The 18,612-nt window shown below is 50.9% G+C and overlaps 9 protein-coding genes across 9 annotated transcripts; 3 read left to right on the forward strand and 6 right to left on the reverse strand.

The window, feature by feature from the left end:
- Positions 1 to 292: 292 nt before the first annotated feature.
- Positions 293 to 1,373, reverse strand: POX_e07165 (uncharacterized protein; the record flags this gene model as incomplete). The annotated part of the gene is made up of 2 exons (XM_050115974.1): positions 293 to 1,189; positions 1,326 to 1,373. The coding sequence occupies 2 exons, from the start codon at positions 1,371 to 1,373 to the stop codon at positions 293 to 295; spliced, it is 945 nt and encodes a 314-aa protein (XP_049968434.1).
- Positions 1,374 to 1,572: 199 nt separating this feature from the next.
- POX_e07166 (uncharacterized protein) lies at positions 1,573 to 1,785 on the reverse strand (the record flags this gene model as incomplete). Its single annotated transcript, XM_050115975.1, has 1 exon — positions 1,573 to 1,785. One exon carries the CDS (start codon positions 1,783 to 1,785, stop codon positions 1,573 to 1,575), a length of 213 nt encoding a protein of 70 aa, XP_049968435.1.
- A 517-nt stretch (positions 1,786 to 2,302) lies between these two features.
- Positions 2,303 to 2,918, reverse strand: POX_e07167 (uncharacterized protein; the record flags this gene model as incomplete). The annotated part of the gene is made up of 3 exons (XM_050115976.1): positions 2,303 to 2,375; positions 2,489 to 2,805; positions 2,916 to 2,918. The coding sequence occupies 3 exons, from the start codon at positions 2,916 to 2,918 to the stop codon at positions 2,303 to 2,305; spliced, it is 393 nt and encodes a 130-aa protein (XP_049968436.1).
- Positions 2,919 to 4,178: 1,260 nt separating this feature from the next.
- Positions 4,179 to 6,026, reverse strand: POX_e07168 (Major facilitator superfamily multidrug transporter mdrA; the record flags this gene model as incomplete). Its single annotated transcript, XM_050115977.1, has 1 exon — positions 4,179 to 6,026. One exon carries the CDS (start codon positions 6,024 to 6,026, stop codon positions 4,179 to 4,181), a length of 1,848 nt encoding a protein of 615 aa, XP_049968437.1.
- A 3,821-nt stretch (positions 6,027 to 9,847) lies between these two features.
- Positions 9,848 to 10,509, reverse strand: POX_e07169 (uncharacterized protein; the record flags this gene model as incomplete). The annotated part of the gene is made up of 2 exons (XM_050115978.1): positions 9,848 to 10,182; positions 10,245 to 10,509. The coding sequence occupies 2 exons, from the start codon at positions 10,507 to 10,509 to the stop codon at positions 9,848 to 9,850; spliced, it is 600 nt and encodes a 199-aa protein (XP_049968438.1).
- A 1,401-nt stretch (positions 10,510 to 11,910) lies between these two features.
- POX_e07170 (Galactose-1-phosphate uridylyltransferase) lies at positions 11,911 to 13,234 on the forward strand (the record flags this gene model as incomplete). Its single annotated transcript, XM_050115979.1, has 3 exons — positions 11,911 to 12,008; positions 12,113 to 12,297; positions 12,366 to 13,234. 3 exons carry the CDS (start codon positions 11,911 to 11,913, stop codon positions 13,232 to 13,234), a joined length of 1,152 nt encoding a protein of 383 aa, XP_049968439.1.
- A 1,035-nt stretch (positions 13,235 to 14,269) lies between these two features.
- POX_e07171 (D-amino-acid oxidase) lies at positions 14,270 to 15,719 on the forward strand (the record flags this gene model as incomplete). The annotated part of the gene is made up of 6 exons (XM_050115980.1): positions 14,270 to 14,298; positions 14,390 to 14,527; positions 14,590 to 14,693; positions 14,763 to 14,866; positions 14,935 to 15,310; positions 15,376 to 15,719. The coding sequence occupies 6 exons, from the start codon at positions 14,270 to 14,272 to the stop codon at positions 15,717 to 15,719; spliced, it is 1,095 nt and encodes a 364-aa protein (XP_049968440.1).
- A 270-nt stretch (positions 15,720 to 15,989) lies between these two features.
- On the reverse strand, positions 15,990 to 16,487 carry POX_e07172 (Ergosterol biosynthetic protein 28; the record flags this gene model as incomplete). Its single annotated transcript, XM_050115981.1, has 2 exons — positions 15,990 to 16,337; positions 16,425 to 16,487. 2 exons carry the CDS (start codon positions 16,485 to 16,487, stop codon positions 15,990 to 15,992), a joined length of 411 nt encoding a protein of 136 aa, XP_049968441.1.
- A 326-nt stretch (positions 16,488 to 16,813) lies between these two features.
- On the forward strand, positions 16,814 to 17,927 carry POX_e07173 (Very-long-chain 3-oxoacyl-CoA reductase; the record flags this gene model as incomplete). The annotated part of the gene is made up of 2 exons (XM_050115982.1): positions 16,814 to 16,987; positions 17,064 to 17,927. 2 exons carry the CDS (start codon positions 16,814 to 16,816, stop codon positions 17,925 to 17,927), a joined length of 1,038 nt encoding a protein of 345 aa, XP_049968442.1.
- Between the last annotated feature and the right edge of the window lie 685 nt (positions 17,928 to 18,612).

Raw genomic sequence — 18,612 nt, forward strand, 5'->3', positions numbered from 1 at the left:
AAGTCTAGCACACACATTATGTGATGCCTGATTCTGTTCCGATGACCAGAGTTGCACAACTTCGACAGTCAATACACACTACTGTATACCATAATGTAGTCATGTGGGTGGGTGCTACTATTAGCGGACGTTATCTTGCTTGGCTGTCCGTGTACACTGTACTTTATACACTGTGCAGACAAAGTCAGATGACATCTCAGACAAACGTGCCTCCGCTTGTCCTTGAACCTAGACAAACTCCTCTGTCTCTCTATCTCTCTCTCTTTCCTCGGTATCGCTCACCCAGCCATCATCATTGATTCTCAAATTTCAAACCAGCAGCCTTCCTGGCCGCGCCATAAATCGCTGCAATGTCACCCTTTTCCCCCTTCTCGGCCTTGACATCCTGCAGGAACTGATCCGTCACCTCGACGTTTCGCATCCGCTGACCTCCATCCTTGGCAAGACTGGACGCATGGCGTAAATCCTTCCGGGCCAAATCCACCGCGAATAACGGATCCTCCCTCTGATAATAGTCACCGCTGATCATCCGATCCGCATACTTGACAAATGGCCCTGGGTTGAACAGCTCCAACCACTGGCGGAACGGACCGCTGCCCAGCCCCGTCGCATCGGCGGCCGTCAGCGACTCGGCCAGCACACCAACTGTGTTGAGGATGAATGTGTTTCCGAGCACTTTGAGGGTCGAGGCACGACCCACGTCGATGTCTGATCCGCTACCGTCGGAAAGATCAATGGTTGCCTTGGCGGTAACACCTTCGAAGAACGGCTTGGCCTTGGCAATAGACGACTGTTTACCGGCGGGCACGACAATCATCTGTCCGGCATCAGCCATGTTAGGGGCTCCGAAGACCGGACACGCGACGAAGCCGGCGCCGCGGGCTGTGAAAGCGTTTTCCAGTCGGCGCGTCGTGTCCGGGTGGATGGTCGAGCAATCTACAAACGTCTTGCCGGAGAGATCGATGCTTGCGTCGGAGAGGATTGCTTCAGCGATGGACTCGATGGCGGCGTCATCGCCCACGCAGGTGAAAATGATGTCGGAAGACGTGACAGCCTCGGGGATGGACTGTGCAACTGTCACATTGCTTCCGCCAAGTTTCTCGGCGAGCGCGACAGCTCGTGATGTGGTACGATTATATAAGATGAGGCTGGATTGCGGGCCTTTCCGGGCAATGTTGCTACTCATACCCTGCGAAAAAGAGTCAATTTCCCTGGTCTCATCGTGTATTCACCATGCAAGAAGGAAGGAGCTTGGGAAGGGAATGGCAAGTCGCTTCCCTTGGCATGGAAATTGACGAGGAAAAGCACGGTGATACGATACATACCCGGCCGATATTCCCAAGACCGATCCATGCTACACGGGTGCCTGACATAATGACGGGTCTTTTGTCGTACAAAGCTTTCTCGAGTAATCTTCCTATTTCACCAGCGCAAGGTCAAGCGGTTTGAGGAAGAAGAAGAGAGCTTACCGATCAACCTTCATCGTCGCGGGAGATGACGGGCCTCTTGTGGGGCCAGCGTGGGGTAAAAAGCACCAGGTCTCCCTTCCGAAGCCACACGAAGGATCAGATCTTATCCGCTGCTGGATCGGGAATTCCGAATGAATGTTGGACTGAACAGAGTCGGCTCATCCCTGGATGTCTCGGTCTTGGCGTGCGAATGAGACGGAAGTGCCAGAGCCTCTCTGACTTTCCAGTCAAGACCACCTCCATCGGCCTGGTTTGTTTGCGGGAAACTCGAATCAGACATTTTCGTCTCGAGTGTAATAAGACGACACTTCACCATCGCTTGCTTCAAATCGAACAGTACGTTCACTCGTCAGTCGAAGCGACTCGGGTCCGGCGGTCCATGCAGTCAAGTCGGAGACCGAAGCGAGACGCCATGACATGACACTGCGAATCCTTGTCTAGGCCGGTACTACCCTAATTCTACCTCGTCGATCCGACTGGGTCGGCTCGCAAATGATTTGATTACAGGAGGTCTACCTACTTGGGAAGGCCGAATGGGCCGATGAATTTTGTCGCTCCAAATTATTGTACTTACTCTCTGCTGTTTGGTGGCTCTGAGTCCCCAGGTGATACAGCATAGAGTCCCTAGGCATTCGAGTGAGAGCTTCCACTTCGGTCCAAGTACATGTGTCCTGCTGAAAGCTCTTGGCAAAAGCTTGTCTGTCCAGCGAGTCACGGCCGAATATCACTGGCAAATAAGGTACATAAACACCGTGTTGGAGCAATGCATTACAGGCTAATTCTCAAATTTGCATATCAGTCCCCTTCTTGAGCACCAAATTGCTCTGTTCAAACTACAACCTGGCCTTCTCCACAATGGTAACATCCTGAAAAGGAATATCCAAGAATTGCCACATGAAAGCGAATCTAGAAACACATCAGCACCATTTCCAACTTGGGCATCGAGAAAAACAGCAGGAATAAGAATCCAAGACACCCTCCAAGCCTGACGGACAGTGTACTGATTTACTCTAACTCACCGATCACTTCCAAAGAAAGGCTCCTCTTTGCCCTCCTTGTTACGTATCCAGAACCACGGCGCACCAAATGCACCGTGATCCAAGGCCTTTTGCGTGTTGGACGCCAGTGCATCCTTGTACTCGGGTTGTTTCGCCGCGCCCAGGATGGCCTGAATCTCCGGATCAGTGTACTGGTGCTCCTGCAACAACTTTGCCAGGTTCTCGGGCTTGCTGATATCGATGCCCTTGTAGTACATCCATTCCGAGAGCGCGAGAATGACCGTTTCAAAACGCTCTCGGGGAAAATTGCGTTTGATGTAGATCATGCATCGTTGAGGCTGGCGGTCGTCAGTCTTGAGATTCTCCAGCCAGATGACACGCCTCTCCCGGCCTCAAGGATTGCCGGTTTGTTAATCCAGGACTTGATATCTAGATCCGCTGGACTTACCATGATCGACAAGATGGGAAAAAAGTCCGGTGCCTTAACAGGTGTACACCAAAGTACTTGGCTGCACGGGCAAGGTCAAACTTGGAATATGCTGCCTTGGCTGGCAGCGTCCATGGAGGTTTGTTTCCTGAAGAGTGACATATGAGCAAATTCTGAATCCCGACTGAACTGGTTCCCTTGCCGAGGTGCATTATTCACAAGAGGGCCATGGCTAAGATCGCATTGGGATCAAACCTACCAGATCCAACATTCACACCACCAAGAAAGAAAGGGTGAAATCTGGCTTCTCATCAGTCTTCTTGCAACAAAACGAAATCTACTTGCGGGGTGAAAGTTTTCCTCCCCCTCGAGGGCGAGAGAGGTGCACATACTCAATTTCAACGCCATGGGACTCGAGAGCCTTGCGATTTCGTCGCAGATGTTGTATCGCAAAATATGAATAGGGCGACACTGTGATTGATCAGGCCGTCTCGTGGTCAGCTCCTTCATATTCCATCTGCAGCCTGGAACGATCAAAGCGAATGGAAGTGGACAACCTACCACAATCGACGTATGCGTCTATCTTGCCGCTCATCGTTTCTGCAAGTTTGTGAAGCGGTAAATAGTGTTCCAGTCTAGTTTTGATGCTTTTTTTCTCGTCCAATTTCTATTGAAGATAAGCGAGGACTTCACATTCACTCCGCCACTTTCCCTCGTCAATCTGACTTTAACAGGATGTTGAACGGGAATCTCATGATAAGTAGGTCAAGTTGGTTGGGAAAGGACCGAGGTGTGGAGATGCGGAGGGACCGAGGCTGGTTCGGTGACTGTGTGGGGCTGATCAGTAATCAGATGTTGGGGAAGCTCGGCTTCGAGTCGACAACTGGGGAATGACTTTCTCAATTGGTCAAATCAAGTATTCCTTCTGTTTGATAGAGTGAATTACAATGGCCGAGGGAGTCGGCTGACATAGGGGGTATCAAGTCTCAAGGATTGCATGTAAATGCTTTGCCTTAAGGTGAGAATTCCGGCATCGCCAGTGCACGCAGCATCGACGACAATTGGGTTTCTCCTGGATTTGAGGAGTTTAAAAATACATTTTTGTGTCCCTCCAAAAGGTCTCTCACTAACAGGAGGGTGGGTACGCTCAAAAGTTAACCATCGCCATCTCCATTGCATCCACTCGGTCTGGGAAGAAAGAAGAGGAAAGCTGCTATTTTCACCATTTTGGTCACTCGAAACTCGATGAAAGGAAAGAAGTGAGACATGAATGTCGGGGACCGATTAAACATGCTGACGATGGCCACTCATGGCTGACTGCCGAGTGTTGACAATGTCAAGGTCATAAGGATTTTCCTCATATTGCGTAGCCGTTGGTGTTCGATGCATTGATCTTCCAGACAGGCGCGAAGCTCTCGAGGCCAGACGCCCCAAACTGATACGCGAGGGCACGGTGGACAGACTTTCCGTGTCGCTGGTGTCATCCGAAACGTCACAGGACAATCTCTCCTTTTCAGGTGTTTCATCATCGTTCTTCGTGGTCACATCTTCACGACGAATCTCTGCTTGATTTTTCTCGGCAAGACGGCGCATAAAAGCATCTGCCTCGGCGGCATAGGTGCATCGTTGACGCACTTGAGCGCCATATTTCCAGAAGATGAAAGGGAATGGTACGCAAGCGAGCGACAAAAACGCAGGGATGGAAGAAGCCCAGTGAACACCCAGATTATGATACATGTAGGTCGTGAAAAGTGGAAAAGCCATACCAAACAATGACCGTAGTGCCGAATTTGCTGCCAGAACAGAAGCCGCATAGATCGTGTATGAGTCGATCAGGTAGTTCATGACACTGAGAAAGACCAGCACCATGCCAAAGCCAAACGGAGCGCCAGCGGCGATAGGCACGATCCAGTGAATGCTGGGATAATTCGTCCAGGCAAACCAAAAGAGCCCGATCGGAAGAGCCACGCCGCCGACCATACTCGGAGGCAGTCTCAACTCGGGTGGGAGACGATCGGTCGTCTCACTGCATTTCTTTGCATATCGCACATTCTCGGGGAAATTGTAAATCACGGCCGCAACCATCCCCACAAGGATACCGAGGAAGGCAAGACCACCGATACCCTCACTCCACCCCCGACCTTGCTGGAAAACAATCGGGTAGGCGGCAAAGAGCATGTAAAGCGTCCCATAGATGATAGACATATAAACCGAAAAGAGGAAGACAATAGGCTCGCGAAACAATAGAATCCAAGGCCGCGAGAGCGCGGTTTTGAGGGTTCTGCCCAAGGGAGTCGGTCCGCGCTCGATATCAATTTTGCTTCGATAAGTCTTGCCTGTCAATTCACACAATTTGGCTGCGCGTCGGCGCAAGAGAACCGGGGCGTATGTCTCTGGAAGGAGGAAAATGATGCACAGCCAAAGAAGGCCTGAGAATGCCGCGAGCAAACCTTCGACCCATCGCCAACCGGCCGCCGTCGCCAAGAATCCGCCGATGACAGGGCCAAGTGTAGGACCCAAGAACGGCGCCGCGGCGAAGAAGCTAATAGCCATCCCACGCTGCGACGCGGTGAACAGATCGGCAATAGTACCACCTGCATTGCCAAACGGTGATGAACCGAAACAGCCCGCCAGGAAGCGCAAAATGATCAACGTGGTAATGTTAGTCGCGCCAGCAGCACCTGCATTAAGTGCGGTTAAACAAGCATACGTGAACGTGAAGACATGACGACGACCAAAGATCTCACTCATAGGCGCCCAGATCAAGGGGCCAATGGCAAATCCGAGCACAAAGAGAGATACACCGAGGATGGCGATCTCTTCCTCCACCTCGAACTCGATTACAATCTGTCGAATTCCTCCCGAGTATGCCGAAGAGACTAGCGCCACGGCCAGTGTAACGAAGGAGACCAGGAAAGTGATAGCCCATTTCTTGAATGAACTAAAGTTCATCGGATTGCGGGGATCACGCGGCAGCCAAGTCACCACGAATGGATCCTCGTCAGTGCCAGAGCCTGCATACGGGAACGAAGCAACCTCTTCTGTGACCACCTTCTGGTCGAAGATGAAACTCCAATAGGGAATCTTCGATGGCCGAGGGGACTCAGCCTCGGCTGGAATTGAGTCTGCCATGAGACCGGCTCAGTTGGCAGTGATCAGAAAGGGCTTCACGGGCTTGTCAAGGACAATCTAGCGTTCAAAGAAGGGAATTGACGCGGAAGTGGTCGCTCATGAAAATCCGTGAGTGCACGCTCAAAACTAAATGCTTCCAATCCGGACCGACAGCCACAGTTTGCTCATCCGTGGACATGGCGCCTTCGGAAAGGCTTGAGCACTGCCATAAAAAAAATTGTAGTTTTCGAAATTTCGATTCTCCACCGATCCGATCCACATCAGTGCCTGGCGGCCTCGGCAAATGCCCAGCATGGCCGATACTCTCTGAGCCGCCGAATTGCTGAGTAAATAATTCGGCATTTGGCATTGGCTCGTAACTGTTGCCATTGTGTTCTAGCGCCGAATATCCGAATGTGAGCAGTAAATGCTGTCATCTCAACAGAGTCATGGTTATTACTCAGCTCACTGCCCCCATCATCATCACATGAACACCACCAACAGGTCAAAGGCGTCAACTTTCAGATGTCTAGGCAATCCATGAAGCTTAGCTTAGGTGGTAAAGGTGACACGATGCGTACACGGATGGAAGTGCTGTCAAGCGAATTGCAGAGTGAGAGGACCAGTTCCCGATAGACTTGCCATTCCGACCGGAAAATCGGCCCGAACGCGCCCCTTCCGATACGCATTCTGGAGCCTCTTAAGTCACAAGATTCGGCGCAGAAGATCATCCTCTCGCTCAGTGCCAATGAACGGGTTTCCAAATTGTTCAAGGTGTTCTTTGAGCTTCATTATTAATCATTAGTACTGAGTATGTCAAGAGGCTGCAGCTGACATCGTGTAGCCTTACATGTACAAGGCCTCTTCGTGGATGGAGTTGGGAAAAAGTGATTCGACCCATCACGTAGCCCCGATTCGTCACAGTAACCGGCGGAAGCCCGAAAATAGACAAGGACATCTGTTGCAATGGAGTCAAGAACCACGACCCGGATAACGTTGATGATAGTTTCAAGAAGATCTATCAGAGGGTACAGTGTAGCATGTGCAAAGCTCTTCATGTCATTTCATGAGGCTCTGCATCTAAAACTAAACATCTCAATACATCAAGCGTGGGCCCGTACAAAATAGAGTCACATTCAGTTGTATAGGAAATCATGGGACAATGGTCAGAGCCTGAATGAAGGTGGCTGCCGTGGTGTTGGTGGTAGGCTTCTTCTGGCGTTTTAACGCAATGAGATGTAGACCTGTGTCATGTTCGATCAATTTTTCTGATCGACTGTAATGAGGAGCACGCTAGAGTTCCAGCCGGATGTTTTAGGTAAACAATCCAAAGGCAAAACTCCGACGAGAGCGAGCAGAGTATTTTCGTTTCTTTGGATAAGAATTCCGAACTCGCGTGAGCATATATGAATTTGTTCTGATATGCAATCCAAGACTTCTGTTTGTGAGAGAGTCCTGGCTACATGACGCCTTTTCACATATACTGACACGGCTCTTGTCAGGTTCGTTGATGTAGTATTTGTTCGTAGGATTCGCAGAATCGTGGATGTAGTTGTTCGTTGGTGTAAGCTCTCTTAGAGCTCGCGTCAGCACACATGAATTTGTCCTGACATGCAATTCTGGACTCCTGTCGTGCAGAAAGATCCTGACTACATGATGCCTGTTCACATGTTTTGACACGAGTCTTGCTCAGTTCGTAGGTGGGGCTTAGGTACTCGGTTTCGTGGTTGTTGGGGAGGGTATTCAAAGCGCTTGCATCAACATATGCGAATTTGTCCTGACATGCAACCTTGGAAGAAGCTCCTAGCTACATGACGCCTGTTCACATATGCTGACACGAGTCTTTGTGGGATTGTTGTTGTGGGTTTCGTTGTAGTAGAGTTCGTTGGTTTGGGTGTTCGAAGAGCTTGCATCAACAAATGCGAATTTGTCCTGACATGCAACCTTGGAGAAGGCTCCTGGCTACATGACGCCTGTCCACATATGCTGACACAATACCTCTCAGGGTTGTTGTTGCGAATGTTGTTGTTGTTATTGTTGTTGTTTGGTATGTTGTGGGTTTTTGACGTGGGTGTTCGAAGAGCTCGTCTCACCACATGCGAATTTGTCCTGACATGCAATCCTAGAACTCCGTCGTGCTATTGCAGAGATCAGATATTCTGGATACATGACGCCTGTTCGCGTGTGCTGATTCGAAGCTCGAGGCGTCTTTCAAAGTAACGTGGAGCTGGGTGGAGGAAAGGGCGGATGATGATGATGATGAAGACGATGTTTTTGAGTGATGCCTTTTGCTGTTGTTGTCGGCGTTCTTTTTCTTTTTCTTTTTCTTTTTCTTTTTCTTTTTCTTTTTCTTTCTCTTTCTCTTTCTCTTCTCTTTCTCTTTCTCTTTCTCTTTCTCTTTCTCTTTCTCTTTCTCTTTCTCTTTCTCTTTCTCTTTTCTCTTTTTTCTTTTTTCTTCATGGAAACATTGTGTGCAGCTTTTCGAGTTTGAAATCTCAAACTTCTTCAGCTAGAATCGCAGTCAGTAATGCCAGCAAGATGAAGTTGAAGAATGAAGAGATCCTTGGTGCTAGAACGTACCACACCAAGCGATGCTCACTAAGAAGGTGAGACGAGTAAGGCAGTGATAGGGCAACGTTGTTGCAGGATGAAGCCATTACTCAAGAGACCGAGTATGTGAATGAGTCATGACGTTGTGAAGAGATGTTGTCGTGTCTGGACATGATGGACAAGGCAAAGTCTTCAATAGAGATAGAAGGTAGAAGAAACAAAAGGATCTTCAAAGCTTTGAGAGACATGCTTTCATCCATCAAGATAGACTGGAAGTTCATGGAGGATATAGAGAGGCATTGATGATGTGGACTGATAACATGCCATGGAAGCCTTGGGTTGAGGTGAGGCAAGACGTGTTGAGGTAAGGCAAGACGTGTTGAGGTAAGGCAAGACGTGTTGAGGTAAGGCAAGACGTGTTGAGGTAAGGCAAGACGTGTTGAGGTAAGGCAAGACAAGTGTTGGAACAAGTGATGTCTTGATGTCTTGATGTCTTGAGTTGAGAAAAAGTCTTGACTTTGAGTGAAGGAAGAGAGTTGAAAAAAGGAAAATTAACACTGGGGGTCAGTCTCTATTTATGCTCTGCAAAGCAAACAATAATCAGGTGATTCGAGGCTAGTGAAATCGCTTAGGTTGGGAGCAAACATCGCGAACAGCCTCCACAAAGCTAGAAGAGTCTAGGGTCTTCCTGCTACCTGGTGGAACAAACAAGATAAACAACAATTGTTACCAATGTGTAGTCCATAAGATCCACCGTACCCTCCAGATGCCCTCACGGATCAAATTCGCAAATTTAGACTCATGGTCCACAAAAATTGTCTGGTTTTGCGAAATATAAATCATAAATTGCAGGGCATATCAGTGAGTCGTTGGAGTCATTTATCAAATGTCATGAAGCTTCTGACCATGACAATCTGAGGGTAGATTCATTCTAGGGTTAGAATCCATCTGCGGCCTTCATCAATAGATGGTCCCAGCAATCTCCAAGCCTTGTCCAGCAATGCTGACGCCGTGGATTTTGAGTGATATAAATCTTTTCCTTTCGGTACAAAGATCTTGACCACGGCGCAAAGTACCGGTGGCTCCCTGAAACATCAAAACACTTCTTCCATGCCGTTAAACGCTGCAGGATACTCAACCCCGAGCGGGTCTGCCACCTTGCATCAACTCAATCCCCCTCACTGAGTTCTGAAATACAGCACGATATGGGTGCTTTTCATCTCTTGGACCCTTTCAAACTCGACTAGAAATGGTACTGCACGGACTACAACCTCTTGATGTAGAGTCAGCTTTTACCAGCTCCGATTCGAAAGACGAACGTTCATCTCACCTTTGACATCAACTTCCCAGTAGTTCTCGTCCATGTCTCCAACTTCGTCCAAATCACGGTTCCTGAGCTCATGAGCATGGAGATGGACACCGACGTTTTCTGCATCGTCGAGCCAAAAGGTGGCTGAACGACTCGCCTCCAACCACCGTCTTTGCAGACGTACCGTCTTGCCACAAATTACATTGTGCAGGCTGCTCATAAGCTGCCCAGACATCCAGGGGAGCTTCAAAGTTACTGTGAACTGGCCAAATGACTCAATGGTAGACAAGCTGACCAGCTTTCCTCTCTTGGGTTTTCCTTTCGTATTGAATGCGTCAGAATGCATGTCTTCTGTGCACGGCCGTCATCAATAATCTTACCCATACAAGACTCCTTCGAATTTGCAACTGCTTGTTTCGGCTGCGGTACAAAGACGGTGTACGCCTCCATCAACCGCCAGTCTTCGGCGGCATTCTTCTCCAGGCCTTCCGTCTCTCTATAAGTGCAATAAAAGTTCAGTGGCATGGTACTTGGTTGACCACATTCCAGCAGCGGCTTGAGCTCGGCAAGTCTTTGAGGGGCTTGTATCAGGCGCAGCCGAAGTATATGACAAACCACTGCCTGGAACTTTTTGCTCACACGCATGATGGAGACCAGATAGATTGATCGGAACGGTGCGAGGGTTCTCTCGAGGAGCTCTAAGAATGTCAGACCTCAAGACTGATATGTTTCCAAATGAGATCAGTACCTCTACTGGAATCACATCCATTTCCAGTGAATCGGGAGCGTCACGCTTATCAGGATTTTCATCCGATATTGTAGTCTTCTAATATTTACCACCTGTAGCTTTTTAATTTGCTGGTATCGGCGTCTTCTGTCACCTTGTGCCGGACCTCTATCCTTTCGACTATTTGTTTTGGTTCAATTGTGTGCGAGAAACACGGCGCCGGAGGCAAGGGCACTGGAGAGAGAAAGGTACGGTCCAATTCTTTGATCAAAATTTGCAGTGAGCGGCAAGCAGCTAGTCGAGGAATTGTGTCTAACGAATCTTGCCTCATAGGATCTGAATAGGATGCTGTTTCGTTTGCCTGGGCAACTTAGGGAAGGTCTCAATAGATAAGCTTCCGTGTGTTTGCGCTTATCGGTGCCCAAGGCGAGGTGTTGGCCTCCCTTGCAGTCGACTGACGTCATTTATCCCTTGCTTTGCTGATCCAATCGTGTCCCATCAAGTGTTTACCGCGGTTACCTGGCAGGGAAATACTCAGTTACTCTCGAGACTGGCATAGTAGTCCACAACTATGTACATGGTGACTATGGTCAAAGGCCGGAGACCCCACGCACATGTCACAAGTTCAGATTCCTGGGAGAAAGTTGAGATTCAATGAACGGGCAAGCCACGTGCTCTTAATTGAAAACTATGATTCAATGCAGTATCCCCGTCGGCGTCTCTGGCCCCAGCTTTCGACCCCGGCGGAGTCATTGACCCGAGGGCGGGATCCCGAGACGATACCATTCCGGCTCACCGAGGAAAACTTTTTCTCCACTAAAATCTGGAGCTGTCAGACGTCACAGATGCATGGCATGAGACGGGAAATATGGGACCGTTCTTGTAGGCACACGTAGCACTGAGTATGGATAAGCGCTCGCTCAAGAGGCTCTTTTCATGACTCGCCACAGACGGAAGAAGGGTAGATACCAGGTACAGTATGTTCAGACTATCTGCTGTGCATCCGACACGGATCATCTCATGAAATACTCGTGTCCAGTCCCTTGGTTCTGTGGTCGATGGCGGAAATTTGCGTTCAGTATTTTTCCGGAGACCCCACGTCACTGATCGATACCCCACGTGAAGGGCAGAGAGAGCTCGGCGCAAGCCCCTTTGCGTGGTTTACTCCGTGCGGGCTACCCGATTTCCCCGAGTTGGCGGGGTCGGTCTTTTCACTTTGCAAATCCAGCAACTTTTCACCTTCCGTTTCGCAAACCTCTCTTCCTTCTTCCCTTGATTCAAGCTACAGTGATCAGACCGCATTCGCGACACCTCTCAAGATGGCCAACGTTCTGGACGACATTTCTCACCGTCGCTACAACCCTCTGCGGGGATCTCACATTCTGGTGTCCCCGCACCGAACTAAGCGCCCCTGGCAGTGAGTCTCTTCTATGCGCTGTGATGCAAATAGACTTTCTCTAGGAGAGAAAACAAAAACAAGTGCGGCAACTGATTGCGCAACCCTCTTCCGATCTTGTCCAGAGGCCAGCAGGAAAGCCCATCCAAGACCACTCTTCCTCACCACGACCCCGAATGTTACCTTTGCCCTGGGAACAAGCGGGCTCAGGGCGACGTGAACCCCAAGTATGACAGCACCTTCGTGTTCGTCAATGACTACAGCGCGGTGAAGGAAGAGCAAGCCGCGTACGATGACGCGAACAGCGACGGTTCGAACTCCCCGATGAACTTCTATGTCTCCTCCACTGGGTCACGGCGATGTACTGATCGCGCATAGAACTCGAATCGCGCTTCCTCAAGGCCGAGCCCGTGACTGGAAAATGTTACGTCTTGACCTTCTCTGCGGCACACAACCTCACCCTTGCCGATCTGTCAGCAACTGAGATTGTCCCGGTGATCAACGCCTGGACCGAGATTTACACGGCCCACCTGTCTCCCAAGTCTCCGCTGGTTGGGAATGCGCCCCCAACCCATGTGCAGCCCTCTGGCCCCAACACCAGCATTACTAAACCCAAGGAGCAATACCGATACATGCAGATCTTTGAGAACAAGGGCGCCGCGATGGGCTGCTCAAACCCCCACCCTCACGGCCAGGTCTGGACCACCAGCACCCTCCCTGAAGAGCCGGCTGCTGAGCTCGAGCAGCTCCGCCGTTACCGCCGGGAGCACAACGGTAGCCACATGCTGGAAGACTACGCCGCGCTGGAGAGTCGCAAACAAGAACGGGTCGTCTTTGAGAACGAGGGCTTCGTTGTCGTCTGCCCTTGGTGGGCCACTTGGCCCTTCGAGACCATGATTGTCAGCCGTACGCACAAGCGCGCGCTGGTCGATCTCTCCGATGCTGACAAGGTCCTCTTGGCTGAAGCTATCGCCGAGATTACCCGCCGGTACGACAACCTCTTTGAAACTCACTTCCCTTACTCGATGGGGATTCACCAAGCTCCTCTCGAGGGCACGGATGACGAGGTGGAGGCCTCGTACCTGCATCTCCACTTCTACCCGCCTCTGCTGCGCAGCGCGACCGTCCGCAAGTTCCTGGTCGGTTACGAACTGATGGCCGAGCCCCAGAGAGATATTACACCTGAGCAGGCAGCGGCCCGACTTCGCGGCTGCGGAGGCGAGCTTTATCGCAAAAAGTTGGAGTAATCTCGAAATGCCTGAATTGGGCCTTCTCTTCTTTTCAACTCTTTTATTTTAATCATGGGACGATTATGGACAAGGATGACGATTCAACCATGTATATATATATTAGGCACAAAAAGTGAGCTTGCAACACACTCCACGGTGTATTTGTATCTACCCATTGTTCTATGTGCCTGTCCCGTATCTTAGGGATTCGTCTCTTTCATGGCCCGACTAGACAGCACAAGTCATTGGAAGGACGACCTCCTTGGCCCGGTGGGAACATTCCGTCCAATAAAGAATTCCATCGCATACCACCGTCAGATCCAACCTTGGACGGCCATCAACCCCAACGGCCTGCCCTCATTACTAGGTAAAGAGCTCGTGGTGCATTGTCACCTCAAAGCCGCCTGGAGCCTTCAGTAAGCCCTTGCTTGGAATTTGTCAAAATCCACGTGACATTGATGGATTCGCCTTCGTGGCAGACTTCCAATTGAACGTTGAATGGATACTCTCTCGGCGCCCTCTCGTCCGCGCCTGCCCTGTGGCGATCGGGCCGTGAGCCCGTGGACGGTGTATGTATAACTCTTGGCACCATTGGATATGCTACTGATCTTTTAAATCGCTCTGGTGCACGGCCTCCTTAGTACCACCTATTGAATAGTGGTATATTCGGAAATACCTGAAGGATTCAAATAATTTTCAAGATTCCGAGGTCGGAAAGGTCGCCTCTGTGATCGGGGGCTCTCAGTATGTCGCTGAAAGACTAATGGATGCGACTTGACTACCTGCAGCTGCAGGCGGCTATTCCAGCCACTTCTTTCTGTCGGACGAGCGAGGCGTTCCCCGCCTGGGAAGGTGACATTTGTGGTTCGCTCCGAGTCTCATGGGCCATTCATTTGACTTTTCTTGCACCACACCCGTCTCCTTTTAGCTTATTCCTCGACATAATCGTCCACCGTCACTCTCATTGAGCCGTTCTCCCTTGCAGATCACTCGGCGGACAGAGAAGAGCTATAGTCCCATTCACCCTCTTGGTTGCACCTTTCCGCCTCAACAATGTCATCGAATAGAATTGTGGTCATCGGGTAGGCAATCACATCTGGATCGATACGAGGCTTGATAATTTGCCCGGTTCTTTTTCCCTCCAACAAATGTGAAGACTAAAAAGTGTCACAGCGCGGGGGTTACGGGCCTCACCACGGCCCTGTTGCTTTCTAAGAACTCGGCCAATGATGTGACAGTCGTTGCCAAACACATGCCAGGGGACTCGGACATCGAATATGCGTCCCCGTGGGCTGGTGCCAGTTATCTACCGTATGTGAATCGGAGTTTCCAGGTTTACAGCCTAGAGGGACTTTCAATCTGACCTTCCGCAGCCTGGGTGCAAAGGGGAGCGAAAATGCCAAGTACGAGAAGGCCACCTGGCCTGCGCTGCGCGATTTAGCTCAGCATAGTCCCGAATCGGGTGTCCATTTTCAAGGTAATCTCGGAGCCCCAATCGAATGGGAAAGTCGCTGTTATGGTCCAAACTGACTATCGGCACTCACAGAGACCACGGTCCAAAACCGTCGCAAAGATCAGGACACTGCCACGGGAAAGTGGGCGGCTGAGCTCACATCGCCTAGTCCTTGGTTCAAAGATATCATGCCGGATGTATGTGAGCAAGTGGTGACTACGCGCAATCCGAGATGGCGACAGCTGCTGATTCAAGTCTGAACCAGTTCCGCAACCTGCCTTCCGACCAACTCCCCCCGGGCATCGATAACGCTCAAAGGTTCACGTCTGTCTGTATCAACCCGGCAATTTACCTGCCATGGCTGGTTACCCAGTGCATGAAAAACGGCTGCGTCTTCAAACGGGCTAGTTTGACCCATATCGCCGACGCGGCCGACGCGCACCACTCGGGCAGTAAGGCCGATGTCGTGGTCAATTGTACCGGCCTGGGCTCTCGAACGCTCGGCGGTGTTGCTGACGACCAGGTCCATCCGATCCGCGGTCAAATTATCATGGTCCGCAACGATCCCGGGTCAATGACCTCGATCTCCGGGTCAGATGATGGTCCAGAGGAGGTGGCCTATATTTTCCCAAGAGCAGCAGGTGAGTCGTCCGCTTTGGTATCAGGCCACCTGCGAGTGTCAGCATTGGAAGCTAATCCAGCATAGGTGGCGGGACGATCATTGGCGGAACATACCAGAAGAATAACTGGGATCCTCTCCCTGACCCCAATTTCGCGAACAGAATCATGCAGCGAGCCCTCAAACTCGACCCGCGGTTGGTCAAACCAGGACAGGGCGTGGAAGGCCTTGATATCATCAGACACGGAGTTGGACTGCGCCCGGGTCGAACTGATGGAGTGCGGATTGAAAAGGATCAAGTGAACGGGGTGAAGATCGTGCACAACTACGGCCATGGCGGGTTCGGATACCAAACCTCATGGAGCTGCGCTGAAAAGGCAGCTGGACTGGTTCACGACACTCTCCTGCAAAGGGATCGAGCTAAGCTTTGATAGGCTATGGGGGACAATTGCCTGTTTATCGGGACAACAGGTTAAACGGTGTGAGCCGGGTACATTAGCAATATTTAGGAGGAAACATTTTCATCTAACTTTCAACCGCACGGGTTCCAGCGGATTAGACTTGTTTTTTTGGAAACTCCCATGTCTCTGCTTTTTGAATTTGATTTGCTTGTCTCGAGGGGCAGTTCTCGAGATTGTCGATCATGTTTAAAAAGTATCCCAATAATTCAATTGAACCCCCATTCCAAAACTCCCAATAGCTCAGAGATTCAAATAAGCCTGTCGCTGTGAAAACATCCAGGCCAACGACCCAGACGCAACAATCAACGGATTCAAGAAGCGACCACGGAGCGATGCGTTGCCGACAATCAGCTCAAGAGTGAAGTGTGTCAAAGCAATGCCGTAGGTCCAGAGAGCCAGATCGTAGGCGATGGGCGAGTCGATGTTATAGGCGGCGGTCATGCGAATCACGGCCGAGAGGAAGGTCCAGGTGCCAAATGTACGACCGGAGAGAGAGTCGAGCGCAATGGTACCATTGGTGTATAGCTTGGAGGTGTAATCGGTGGAGCAGTAGGCCTGCAGACTATTGATGGCGGAGACCATGGAGACCTGTGGAATGGAAATAGATGGGATTAGCCAGAACTTTCAAGGTAGTAGTAATCCAGGTGGGATGCTGGGCAATCCACGAGATCTTACAAAGACGAGCCATTTGGGGAGCAGGCCCTCAAATGGGGGAAGATAAGACAGCAATTGCTCCATTTTTTTTCTTGGAAAAAAAAGAAGAAGAAGAAGAAGAAGGAGAAAAGAAAGGTTTATGTTTGGAGACCAACGATCGTGATCGAGGAGAAGAGTTTCGAAGGTCGAAATTCTGGCAGGCGGACGGAGTTCAGGAGGCTCGTGAGAGAGCTGATCATGTTTGGGCCTCTTGGCGTCCAGATCCATCCCGAGGTCCCCAACAAGCGTGCACCTGTCACCTTTTTTTTTCTTTTCTCCGAACAGAGTGATTATTTATCTCTTTCATTCCTCCCCGCCCCTCCATCTCTCCACGCGACCTCACTTCCTGCCCTCTATCGGAGAAGTGCATCATGGATTTGACCAAATACACACAATGTCTTTCTCAGTGGCCCGACCATCTTGCGCCGGGCCTGCCTAGCATCGGTGCGCTGCTGTTGCTGGGCATTGGTGGCCTCGTTGTCGCATCGAAGGTCTGGTCGTTCGTGCGAGTGCTGCTCAGCCTGTTTGTGCTTCCTGGAAAGCCGGTAAGTCATCTTGATCAATGGAACGCTGTCAGTGTCACTTGAGGAATCAAAGCTTATTTCTACCTAACCCGTACAGCTTCGCTCCTTCGGTCCCCCGGGAAGCTGGGCGGTCGTGACTGGCGCCTCCGACGGTCTCGGAAAGGAATTCGCGCTGCAGTTGGCTCGCGCCAAGTTCAACGTGGTGCTGGTATCGCGCACCGAATCGAAGTTGGTCACGCTGGCCGAGGAAATCTCCACCAAGTTCCCCAATGTCGAAACCAAGATTCTGGCGATGGACTTCTCTCGCAACGCCGACGAGGACTTCCAGGCCCTGGGCGCTCTCGTCTCCGATCTCGACGTGTCCATCCTGATCAACAATGTCGGCCAAAGTCACTCGATCCCCGTTCCCTTTGTGCAGACCTCGGCCAAGGAGATGACAGACATCATTACCATCAACTGCCACGGTACCCTGCGCGTCACTCAGCTCGTCGCCTCGGGCATGATGCAACGCCGTCGCGGTCTGATCCTTACCATGGGTTCCTTTGGCGGACTTCTTCCCACCCCTCTGCTGGCCACTTACTCTGGTAGCAAGGCCTTCCTTCAGCAATGGTCGACCGCTCTCGGCTACGAGCTTGCTCCGTACAACATCGAGGTGGAGCTGGTCCAGGCTTACTTGATCACCTCTGCCATGTCCAAGATCCGCCGGGCGTCGGCGACCATCCCCACCCCGCGAGCCTTTGTCCGGGCGGTGCTGTCCAAGATCGGTCGCAGCGGTGGCACCTCTTCATACGCATACAGCTCCTCTCCCTACTGGAGCCACGGCATCATGGCTTGGTTCCTCACCTCGGTCACTTCTCCCTTCAACAAGTTCGTTGTTTCTCAGAATGGCGCCATGCACGTCGCCATCCGCAAGCGTGCTTTGCGCAAGGCTGAGCGAGAGGCTCAGAAGAAGAGCACTTGAATTGCTCGGACGGATGTGAGCAGGTCACAATTGTGTGAGGAGGCTATGCGTGGGAGTTGGTATGGCCCATGATTGATCAAGCAGCAAAAGGCAAAAGGGGATAAAAATATGAGCACACCCTACACAGTCTACGAGCTCAATGACTGGGACGAGAAAAGTGCAAAAGTACCTGAATATCCAATTCCAGACTGACCCATTCATTGGGGGCCCAAAGCCTTTCCATCACTGCCCATGAATAATATTGCATCACCGTTGCTTGCCTTCGGAGTATTTGGCTTCGTATTTTGCCCTGGCTCTGCACATCGAAGCGGCAGGCGCTCCACTTGGAATGCGGCATTTCAGATCCGAGCAGGTCTCGGCTCGCCTGCAGGATCGACTCGCCTCTTCAGTCTCAGGGATGATCTCGACTCAAATTTGAGTCAATGCAGGGGACCTAAAGAGAGACCTACAAGAGAATCCGCGCCTTGCTGAATTGGGCACTGACGCCGTTGTTGAGGATGAGCACTACTGCGAAGCGAGCTTTTGTAGATAGCTCTCTCGGGACTGGAGTCGTCTGGTCACCTTGCACGTGGCCTTCTGGGACGATCGTCAGGCACGTCAAGGCCACCCGCACTAAGATGCAAGCGCCTTGATAGCGATGTAATATTTCATTTGCAGTGCGACGGGTCCTCCCACTACCATCTTC

The sequence above is a fragment of the Penicillium oxalicum genome, chromosome V, assembly GCF_001723175.1.
Source record: "Penicillium oxalicum strain HP7-1 chromosome V, whole genome shotgun sequence".
NCBI lineage: Eukaryota > Fungi > Ascomycota > Eurotiomycetes > Eurotiales > Aspergillaceae > Penicillium > Penicillium oxalicum.